General features: G+C 37.1%; 1 protein-coding gene across 1 annotated transcript; it reads right to left on the bottom strand.

The window, feature by feature from the left end:
- LOC108311920 (olfactory receptor 11H6-like) lies at positions 1–10694 on the bottom strand. Its single transcript, XM_017539571.1, has 3 exons — positions 10618–10694; positions 10064–10225; positions 1–965 (listed from the first exon to the last, which is right to left on the bottom strand). Exons 2-3 carry the CDS (start codon positions 10083–10085, stop codon positions 13–15), a joined length of 975 nt encoding a protein of 324 aa, XP_017395060.1. The 5' UTR covers positions 10086–10225; positions 10618–10694; the 3' UTR covers positions 1–12.
- Between the last annotated feature and the right edge of the window lie 1554 nt (positions 10695–12248).

Here is a 12248-nt window from a genome sequence, read left to right as displayed (position 1 = left end):
TACAGAGCAATTTTAGGAGCCTCCTAGGACTTTCTTCAAGGCATCCTTCATCTCTTTATTCCGGAGGCTGTAGATCATGGGGTTGAACAAAGGGGTCAAAACTGAGTAAAACAAAGTTGTGAACTTCTGCATGCTTTCTGCTTGTCCTGACCCTGGACTCACATATGTCATCATGACTGAGCCATAAAATAAAAACACGACAGTCAGGTGTGAGGAGCAGGTGGAGAGGGCCTTCTTCTGGCCAGCAGCAGAGGGTACCTCCATCACAGCCCTCAGCACCAGGGTATAGGAGCCAATAATGTAGAAAAAGGTTGCAAAGATGAGGAGGGAACTCATGGTGCCACATATGAGAACAGTCCCTGGGATTGGGACACAGGCTGATGCCAGGGCCAGCAGGGGACTGAGGTCACATAGAAAGTCATCGATCACGTTTGGGCCACAAAATGGCAGCTGGGTGATGCGTATAACTGGGATTAGAAACCAGATAAAACCATACACCCAGCAGAAGATGATCAGGCTGCTACAAAACTTAGTAGTCATGACAGTAGGATAGTGTAGGGGGCGGCAGATTGCCAGAAACCGGTCATAGGCCATGATCGAGAGAAATAAGCATTCAGTTGTGCCCAGGGAGAAGAAGAAGTACAACTGGAGGAAGCATCGAGCAAAGGAAATGGTTTTGTTTTTGGAGAGCAAGTTGGCCAGCATGTTGGGCACATCAGAGTTGACATAGCATATCTCCAGGAAGGAGAAGTTGGCCAGCAGAATGTACATGGGGGTGTGGAGCCGGTGGTCCCAGCGCACTGCACACATGATAGCCAGGTTTCCAAGGAGAGTCAGGATATAAGTCACAAAGAATGTGGAAAAGAGGAAAATCTGTATTTCCCAGCGGCAAGAGAAGCCCAAGAGGATGAAGTCACTCACAGCGTGGGAGATATTTCTGGCTTCTAAGGTCATTTTCTGCCATCCTGTGAGGATTAGATCACAAATTACGTATTCAAAAGGAATTATTCTTCCCAATCCCTCCCCGGGAGAGCAGGCCAACTTCCTGGTCATAGGGAAGGGGCCATAGACTAGACCAGTGATTTCTACTTCTTTTTTGATCAGACACCCCAACAATATAGTATTGAGTATACTCTATATGACTTTTTACTCATATTCACTTATAAACTGTGTATAAACTACCATCCATTAACATGGTAACAACTGATGAAGTTTTGAAGAAGTTTTCTTGTAATTAAAATAAAAATATAAATTCAAAATTTCCTTTCTGCATTCTCATTGGGTTGCCTGGTGCAGCAAACTTTGGAGAACGTGATAGACAATATGGATAGGTGGCTGGATAAAGCTAAACTGAGATGTCAGTGTTGATGTGGGTAATTCACTTATAAAAAAATTAAAATTAACAGATTTGCTGAACAAAACAGTAATATTACTCAAGCAAAATATAGGACAGAACACGAGACTTAAGAAGCCAGATATGAAAATAACCACATAGTGACAAAGTGATTTTAAGCAACAACTCAGCTACATTAAGTGATCATTTTTAGGCCATTATCAGTATTTACTCCATATCTGTAGGATGATATAGTCATGGGCTCTGGACTTTGTTATTATAAGAATCATATGAAGAAGGCTTTGGAATGTATACATTTCTGGGATCCAGATTGGGTTTGTAATCCACCAGTGTGGCTGAGGATGGGCTTTGGAGACATAACAGACCTGGGCTTAAATCCTTCCTCTATCACTTAGTAAGCAGTATTTCTTCAGTAAAGGACTTAACCTCTGAGTCTACATTACTTTCTCTGTGAAATGTGAGTAATAATACATACGTAGCAAAGGCAACATGAGAATTGGATGAAACGATATGTACATGCAAAAGTAATTTACAGATTATAAAGTGGTACCCGGCAGAGTCTCAACAAAAAAAGGAAAACTTCAGGCCAATATCCATGATGAACATAGATGAAAAATCTCAATAAAATACTGGCAAACTGATTGCAACAGCACATCAAGAAGCTTATCCATCATGATCAAGTAGGCTTCATCCCGGGATACAAGGCTGGTTCAACATACGCAAGTCTATAAATGTAATCTACCACATAAACAGAACCAAAGACAAAAACCACATGATTATCTTAAGAGATGCCGAGAAGGCCTTTGACAAAATTCAACAGCCCTTTATGCTAAAAACTCTCAAAAAACTAGGTATCGAAGGAGCATATCTCAAAATAATTAAAGATATTTATGACAAACCAACAGCCCATATCATACTGAATGGGCAAAAACTGGAAGTATTTCCTTTGAAATGTGGCACTAGACAAGGATGCCCTCTCTCACCACTCCTATTCAATATAGTATTGGAAGTTCTAGCCAGAGCAATTAGGCAAGAAAAAAAAAGCCTATTCAATTAGGAAAGGGGGAAGTCAAATTGTCTCTATTTGCAGATGACATGATTGTATATTTAGAAGACCCTATCATCTCAGCCCAAAATCTCCTGAAACTGATAAGCAACTTCAGCAAAGTATCAGGATACAAAATCAATATGCAGAAATCACAAGCATTTCTTTACACCAATAACAGACTAACAGACAGCCAAATCATGAGCAAACTCCCATTCACAATTGCTACAAAGAGAACAAAATACCTAGGAATACAACTAACAAAGGATGTAAAGGACCTCTTCAAGGAGAACTACAAACCACTGCTCAAGGAAATAAGAGAGGACAGAAACAGATGAGGAAACATTACATGCTCATGGTTAGGAAGAATTAATAGCATGAAAATGGCCACACTGCCCAAAGTAATTTATAGATTCAACACTATCCTCCTCAAGCCACCAAAGGCCTTCTTCACAGAACTGGGAAAAAAACCACCTTAAACTTCATGTGGAACCAAACGAGAGCCCTCATAGCCAAGACAATCTGGAGGCATCATGCTACCTGACTTCAAACTATACTACAAGGCTACAGTAACCAAAACAGAATGGTACTGGTACCAAAACAGACATAGACCAGTGGAAAAGAACAGAGGCCTTGGAGGTAACACCACACATCTACAGCCATCTGATCTTCGACAAACCTGACAAAAACAAGTGATGGGGAAAGGATTCCCTATTTAATAAATGGTGTTGTGAAAACTGGCTAGCCATGTGCAGAAATCAGAAACTGAACCCCTTCCTGACACCTTACACTAAAATTAACTCCAGATGTATTAAAGACTTAAACATAAGACCTAACACCATAAAAACCCTAGAAGAAAATCTAGGCAAAACCATTCAGGACATAGGCATAGGCAAGGACTTCATGACTAAAACACTAAAAGCATTGGCAATAAAAGCCAAAATAGACAAATGGGACCTAGTTAAACTCCAGAGCTTCTGTACAGCAAAAGAAACAATCGTTAGAGTGAACCAGCAACCAAAAGAATGGGAAAAAATTTTTGCAATCTATCCATCTGGCAAAGGGCTAATATCTAGAATCTACAAAGAACAAAAACAGATTTACAAGAAAAAAACAAAGAAGCCCAACCAAATGTGGGCAAAGGATATGAACAGACACTTTACAAAAGAAGACATACATGAGGCCAACAAACATATGAAAAGATGCTCATCATCACTGGTCATCAGAGAAATGCAAATCAAAACTACATTGAGATACCATCTCACGCCAGTTAGAATGGCGATCATTAAAAAATCTGGAGACAACAGATGCTGTAGAGGATGTGGAGAAATAGGAACACTTTTACACTGTTGGTGGGAGTGTAAATTAGTTCAACCACTGTGGAAGACAGTGTGGCAATTCCTCAAGGACCTAGAAATAGAAATTCCATTTGACCCAGCAATCTCATTACTGGGTATATATCCAAAGGATTATAAATGGTTCTGTTATAAAGACACATGCACACGTATGTTCATTGCAGCACTGCTCACAATAGAAAAGACCTGGAACCAACCCAAATGCCCATTGATGATAGAATGGACAAGGAAAATGTGGCACATATACACCATGGAATACTATGCAGCCATAAAAAAGGATGAGTTTGTGTCCTTTGTAGGCACATGAATGACCTGGAAACCCTCATTCTCAGCAAACTGACACAAGAACAGAAGATCAAACACCACATGTTCTCATTCATAGGTAGATGTTTAACAGTGAGAGCACATGGACACAGGGAGGGGAGCAGCACACACTGGGGTCTGTTTGGGGGCCAGGGGAGGCACAGCGGGTAGATGTGGAGGTTGGGGAGGGATAACACAGATAGAAATGCCAGATATAGGTGATGGAGGGAGGGAGCAACAAAACACATTGCCATTTATGTACCTATGCAACAATCCTATATGATCTGCACAGGTACCCCACAACCTAAAGTACAATTAAAAAAAAAACTAAATAAAATTTTAAAAAGCTGCTTACAGATTGTAAAATGTTACAGAAATATGAACTATTATAAACTGTTCAGGTATTATTATGCTGGATGTTGCAGTCCATTGTTAATCTTAAAAATTAAAGTGGTTTCAAAATGCAAATGAATTTTTTTTACCTGTGAAATTTTAGCCTTGTGACAGGTTAAGTTCAAGTGTGTGTGTGCATGTGTGTACGTCTGTGTGTGTGTGTACGTGTGTGTGTGTATGTGTGAAGGAGAAAGTGCTTTCCAGGCCGTTTAGACACCAAAGATGTAACTCCCTCATGATAAGCTTCTTTTAAGACTATTTTTTTAGGAAATGGAAAGATTTAGGTCAAAAAATACAAAATAGCAAATATGTAGGTTGAACAAGTCACAAGATCTAATGTACAACATGAAGACAATTGTTCATATTAGTGTATTGTATTCAGGATTTTGCTAAATGAGTGGATTTTAGCTACACTTGCCACAGGAGTGGGGGAATGGATTTTGGACTTTGTTATTATAAGACAACTTTGTAACTTTGTGAGATGATGGATATATTAATTTGTTCCACTATAGTAATCATTTTAGTTTATATATATCTTGTAACATCATGTTGTATATCTTAAATATACATAATACATTTTTTATTTTAATAAACACTTTGTTGTTGTTGTTGACCAGACACACCTGAATTCTCATTTTCTTCCTGATAGGCTATCTTCCCTAGCAGGGATATCATTATAGCTTTAATGATAGGATCATTTCTTGATGGCTACAGTGTGGTTTGCATTAAAACCACCTAGGTTTCAATCTGGAAAACTTCCTGGTTGATCTCTTCCCACACTGCCCCCTCCTCACCGTGTTCCCTGTGGGACTCCTGCGGAAGTGAAGATCAGACTGCACTCATAACCACAATAAAGCAGCGCTAAAGAGCATCATTTCAAAATAGGTATCCTTGCGGAAGTCTGGTTTGCATGCAACCACTTTACTCTCTGGTTTTTCTTGATTTAGTGGTTTATTCATCCCTGGAAAAACCTGGCTAGGTTTTTTTGAATATGGGGAAATAGAAATCTATTCAAATTTTAGGCTTGGACTTCCGCCAAAGTTTAGCCTAAAAGTTTGGAAGATGGACCTCTCATATCTGGTTCACCAGTCTTTTTCCTTCTACATGCTTTCCGATCTAGAAGTCCACAGCTCAAATGCTCTGTCCACCCTTTCTTAACCACGTCAGTTCTTTAGAAAAAAATCCAATAAACTCCTGCATAAATGTAACACCTAAGATCTGAGCAGCTTTTCTCTTTGTTGGGGTCCTTAATTTATCATTACTTTTATTATTTCTAATGTTTTCACCAATTAGACACATTATCCTCTTTTCTCCCACTGCCTCCTTGACCCTCTGTTTTCTACTCAAGTAGAATTTTGTGATGAACACAAAATTCAACTGAGTTGTTCCTCAGTTGAATCATGAGGAATAGCTGATTCAATGTGTTATGTCCTAGGGGCCCACTTAAGGGCATAGAACATTGTGCCTTATTCACCCATTTTCTGCTGTGTTCTGGAGGAAATACAGTCAAGTTTGTCCTTCTATTTTTTGAAATAATGTATTGCTCACATTCATTGGCCTCAGATAAATCATGGATTAGAATGGGAACTTAAAGATTTTATTTTCTCCTTTATCTGAACTCACTGAATCTTGGAGCTGGAAGAGACTTTTAAGGGTACTCCAGCCTCACTTACACCAGCTCTAAGAGTTCCTCTCTTTTACCTTCTTGCTAGTTGATTATCTAGCTTCTGCTGGAATAAACAATGACAAAGAGGTCATTAGAAAGGAAGGTAGGGCATCTTTTTCAGAGCAACTTTCAGTTTTAGAAGTTGCAATAAACTTTCTTGTTCTCTCTTATATTCCTGGGTACTTGCCCATTTTGATTTATTGTTTTAGTTTCAGTTCTGCCTCAGAAAGGGGAAACTAACACTTATTACATGCCCATCCTATGCACATACTCTGTTAGGATTTTGAGCATGCATTGTCCTTCTTACTCTTCCAGTAATTATGGAAGTAATAATTGAGCCACAGGAGGGCTGAGTAACCAATCCAGATGCACACAGTAAGTGGCAGCACTGGGCAAGATTTGTTCTTTTTGCTATGTTGTGCTCAGAATAAGTCTATACAGTAGCACTAAAAATATTGGAGGAAGGCACCCATGTCCTCTTTGAATCTTTTCTATTTAGACCAAGCACTCTTGTTTTCTTCAATTGAGTATGGTGTAATTTCCAGATGCTCGTTGTCCTGGTACTCTTCCTTTGGTTGATCATGTTTTTCTGAAAATGTGATGTTACTAAAACTGAACACAATATCCCTTGTACTGTGTGATTGACACAGAGCACAGAGGTACTGTAGCCTTTTTTGCTTTAGAAACTCATGCAGACTTAAGTAGGCATCAGTTTTTGTGGTCAGTTACTTTATGCTTTTGACTTTTATTGAGACTTTGCATTTTATTAAAGCCCTTAGAGTTTGCTCACAAGACAAATAGATTGATTTAAAATCAGATTGGCTCTAACTAATACTCATGTTGTTGAGTTTTTGAAGTGAGGAAGGTTAATGATTGAATTGCCCCAACTGTTGCAGTCTATTAAGATCTTTTTGGCTTTGCATTGACTTTCAAAGCATCAGCTTTCTTTTCTATTTTTATTGCCTATAAATTTGATACATTTCTTGTATGTTTTATGTCAGCCTGATTAAAATATGTAGGACATGAAAAAATGCCTTTTTACCTCCAGGTTAACATTTATTATTAGCAACAATTGTATACAGATAGTTAAGCTAAAAATAGATAAATGCTACAAAGGTGTTGAAAATGACATTGTAGCTTTTCAGCTGAACTGCCATCTTCCAGTAATTTGCCAAAATGACGAACACAAAGGGAAAGAGGAGAGCCACCGGATATATGCTCTCCAGGCCTTTTAGAAAACATGGAGTTGTTCCTTTGGCCGAGTATATGCGAATCTATAAGAAAGGTGATATTGTAGACATCAAGGGAATGGGTACTGTTCAAAAGGAATGCCCCACAAGTGTTACCATGGCAGAACTGGAAGAGTCTTCAGTGTTACCCAGCATGCTCTTGGCATTGTTATATACAAACAAGTTAAGGGCAAGATTCTGGCCAAGAGAATTAATGTGCTTATTGAGTACATTAAGCACTCTTTAAGAGCCGAGATAGCTTCGTGAAATGCTAAAATGATCAGAAAAAGAAGGAAGCCAAAGAGAAAGGTACCTGGGTTCAACTGAAGCGCCAGCCTCCTCCACCCAGAGAAGCACACTTTGTGAGAACCAATGGGAAGGAGCCTGAGCTGCTGGAACCTATTCCCTGTGAATTCATGGCATAATAGGTGTTAAAACAAAAAAGACCTCTGGACTGTAAGAAAAAAAAAAACAAAAACAAAAAAAAGAAAAGAAAATGACATTGTATCTCTGGAAAACATTTTGGTGTACATTATTAAATAGATGGTTTATAAAAATTTTTACAAGCAACTTTTTATGATGTTAAAAAACTTTTGTTCAATTTCAGTTTTAAAAATTTTTCTTCCATTCTCCAGGTTTCTTTAAGAAAGTCAATAATGATTTTGAAATCACATCTGTAAATTATCTCAGCACCCCTTGATTTAATTTGCCTATGTTTGGGGGAAATTGCACTATTTAAAACAATTGAGATTTGCTGGATTTTCGTTGCAATTGTCTTTTACACTTTTGTTCTTCTTTCTCTGGTATGGAGATTATCCTTTGGAACTGTTTATATTCTAGCTTATGATGGGTCCAGCGCCTCTCTCTTCTGAAGGCAGGAGATGGCCCAGACTTTTTTGTTCACATTTGTACATCTTATAAACCTTGCAAGTGGGAAGACTCTCTCACCACAATGCTATCAGCTGAAGTTTGAAAGACTTTTTGTTTAGGTCTTAGTCCAGGGACAAGATCATCAAAATTTTTAGAGAAGCCTATTCTTTCTTTATAACCACTTTATTTCACCATTCATTCTGTTTCTGTCTCTGTTTCTATCTCTGTCTCTCTCCAAATTTTTTTCACCTTAGGGTTACTTCTAAGATGACATGATGACTAGATATTTCTGCTATTGGATAATTTAAGAATTGGCTAATATTACTCATCGTATGTAATTTCAGCACTTGTATAATTAAAGAGCAATATTTCTTAAAATATTTTCAGTAAAATCGCTCTAAATTGACTTTTTTACTACTGTTCCATCATGAATGTTAGTTCATTTTATATAAAATGTCGCTTTGTTACCATTTATTGAACAGACATGTGATTGATAGATACAATCTTTTCAGGCTTGTCTTCTAAGTTTTATTCTACTTTATAGCTGATTACTGGCCTAAACCACTTGAAAAATTCAACACAAGTTTGCTGAGTACTGTATTTTTGTTTGCTTTTCAATGCAATAGATATTTTGGAACATATATTTATATATCTGCATGCTAAAATGTCTTTAAAATTGGAAATATTCTTTTCAATAAAATTAAGGGGCATTTAAAAAAGTGAATATGAAATTTCAGTGTATATTGTGAGAGTTAAGTCAGTAAGTTTCACATTTCTAGATAAAGGTTGTTAATTTACATATGAGACATATAATTTCTCTTTTGCTTTTTAAATTAGCAAAAATGAGTAATTATGACACCAGTGTTGGTGGAGGTGCAGTGAAACAATGCTCAGAAAAACTACTGAAGGGAATATAAACTTGTAAAAAAATTTTCTTGTGGGATACTTAAAAATACTCAGATCTTTTTTTTTCTTTTTTTTCTCTTTGAGACAGAGTCTCGCTCTGTCATCTAGGCTGGAGTGCAGCGGTGCATACTTGGCTCACTGCAACCTCCAACTCCCTGGTTCAAGTGATTGTCCTGCTCAGCCTCCCGAGTAGCTGGGATTACAGGCAGCTAATTTTTTTATTTTTAGTAGAGATGGGGTTTCACCATGTTGGCCAGGATGGTCTCGATCTCTTGACCTCATCATCTGCCTCCCTTAGCCTCCCAAAGTGCTGGGATTACAGACGTGAGCCACTATGCCCAGCCAAAATTCTCAGAGTTTTTAAACATTTGTACCCATTAAATAAAAATTAGAGATGTAGAAAAAATTAACAATAAAGAAGTTAATCATAGAAGTGCAGAAAAATTTCCTGAGGAACTTGTTAAAATGTAGATTCTGATTAAAAGAAATGAATGGGGTTTGGAATTCTAAATTTTAATAAGCAATAAGGTAATACTGACTTTAAGTAGATAAGGTTTATATAATTTCTTGTATAATCTTTACAGAGTTCTTTGTTTAGTGAGTTTATATAGTCTTTATATGCATTTTTGTAGAAAAAGTAAATAACACAAAGGAACAGAAATTCCTGTAAAGAAATAAAACTTAAAATTAATAGGGGCATGTATTACAAGGTCAGATAACAGGTTATGTAATTTTCTTCTTTATATGTACATGTCTATGTTTCACAAAATTCCTATGAGCACGTATATTTTTTAAGCTGAGAAAAACGATTACTATAAAATACTGTTTTTGAAGGTACTCCCTCCTCTGGATTTTGTATCTCCCCTAGGCAGCTTTTGTGACCTTTGCAATTCCTAGAATGTTCCCGGTGCTAGTAAGTGCCCTTTATGCCATTTGACTTACCATGTAGGTTGTTGGATATCATCTTTCCTTCATTTGTTACTTGGATTTAAAGCCAATGAAGTCAGTCTCTGTGTCAGCCAGGGTTGAAGAGAAAGAAAATTACCAACAGGGCATCCTGAAAGCTGTATTTTGCTTTTAGATGAATGATACCATTTCATAAACCTAGGCAGGGATTAGAAGTTAAGTTTTAAACAAAATGAATGCAATGTTTGAGGAATAACTGTCAGCTTCTGGAAAGACCTATACTGTCATTTTTCTCTCATTGGAAAAAGTCACATTTTCAGTCTTAGTCTTCTGTCTTAAAAGAAACAATTTAAAAATGGCATTAGTTTGCATTTTGGGTTTTACTTTTGTAAATTTTATTTAAAGGAGAATGCTGTGGTTTCAAATAAAGATAAAAAGCCATGATAATAGTAGAAATGATTAAATGAAGGCAATATAATTATCTTTTACTTTTTCATTTGCCTTTCCAGTTGACACCATCTGAAAGTAATATGTGTGTATTTTTTTTAAGCTAGAAATGGTAAGGTAGAAAGGTACTTTCTTAAACTTACATTTCTATAGTCAACATTTATTTTTCTGTGTCCATATTCATGAAATATGAGCATCTGCCTTTGTTCAAGGAGTGAATTCAGGCACTGATTTGGAATGGGGAACAATGTGTATAAGCCTTTTCCCTGCTCTTCACTTCCCCTGGAGCTCAGAGTTCTGTCCCCTGTGCTTGCACTTTGAATGCATTTGGGATTTTTTTTTTTAAGTTAGAGAAAACATGACTTATTGCTTCTCAGCCTTTTGGCTAAGATCAAACGTGGAGAAAACAAAACTTCCTCCCCATTCCACCGCCTTGTACCCCCAGCAGTAATAAGAATGAAAGCTGGGATTCTCCTCCTGTCCTTGGTGAAACTATCGTGATGCCAAAGTCAGCTTCCCTAAAGGGAAATCTTTCTGCTGAGATTCCTCAGCTAGTTGAACATTACCCCAAAGACCCATCCTTTGATGAGTTTATTTCAAACATCTGATACTGTTTTTCTGTATGACACTTTACCCATTTGGCATGTAATTCTGAGACTCTTTCTCTGTTTAAAGAGAAATCTATTTTGCTTACTCATTTTTGAATTCATTACATGGACCCAGAAGTCTAACCACACCTGTAGTTGACCTTTCACTTTGCCATACAAATATTTTCAGTTAATATTTATTGAAGTTTGTTATGTTTCAGGCATTGAGATGAGTAACTTTTATGAATAAACTCATCTAATTCCCATAATAATACAATGAGATAGATATTAATATTATCTTTATTTTATAGGTGAGATCATTGAAGCTTAGATAAATAATTTGCTCAAGGTCTTACCTCTAAATAAATGAAAAATTCAATCTCTGAGTTCAATTCTTTCTGAGAAAAGAACCAGAGTTCTTAAACTATTTGCCCTGAATCTTGACATGGCGGGGAAAGAAAACAATACTTATTGATAACTCATCTCATGCACTGTGACAAATTCTTATGTGTAAGTCATTTAATTCTTGCCAGGTACCACTTTTGCAGTTTTTCAAAATTGTGTTTTTTATTCTGATTATCAAAACAACATATGTTTAAACATGTAAACATTTAGAAGATTCAGAAAAGTGAAGTCAGACAAAATAACCAATAATTTTGCCAAGCAACATAAGGTAAAAACTTGGCATATTTCTTATTTTTTTTATCCTAACCATTTTTCTTTACATATACAAAATCATAAAACATCTACATTTTAGTGTCCTATTTACATAAGCATTTGTTTCATGTCATTAAAACTCAAATACTTTGGCCCGGTGCAGTGGCTCATGCCTGCAGTCCCAGCACTTTGAGAGGCTGAGGTGGGTGAATCAGGAGGTCAGGAGTTAGAGACCAGCCTGGCCAACATGGTGAAATCTCATCTCTATTAAAAATACAAAAAATTAGCTGGGTATGGTGGTGGGTGCTTGTAATCCCAGCCACTCAGGAGGCTGAGGCAGGAGAATCCCTTGAACCTGGGAGGCGGAGGTTACAGTGAGCTGAGATGGTGCCACTGCACTCCAGCCCAGGCTGCAGTGCGATACTCTGTCTGAGACAAAATGAAACACACAAAAAAACTCAAATATTTTTAAGCTGCAAATGATGAATGTTACTTTTATAACATTCCCCTAATGTATTTAGGCTATTTTC

The sequence above is a fragment of the Cebus imitator genome, unplaced genomic scaffold (assembly GCF_001604975.1).
Source record: "Cebus imitator isolate Cc_AM_T3 unplaced genomic scaffold, Cebus_imitator-1.0 Scaffold119, whole genome shotgun sequence".
Lineage (NCBI taxonomy): Eukaryota > Metazoa > Chordata > Mammalia > Primates > Cebidae > Cebus > Cebus imitator.
The sequence above is the reverse complement of the archived record's forward strand: the minus strand, read 5'-3'. Positions and strand labels throughout refer to the sequence as shown.

What these genes read in the sequence shown, in the direction of transcription:
- LOC108311920 (XM_017539571.1), bottom strand. Translation starts at nt 10,085, where the DNA reads ATGATATCCAACAACCTACATG. An exon ending in GATATCCAACAACCTACATG is followed by an intron (nt 966 to 10,063) that starts GTAAGTCAAATG and finishes TAATCCTCACAG; the next exon opens with GATGGCAGAAAATGACCTTA.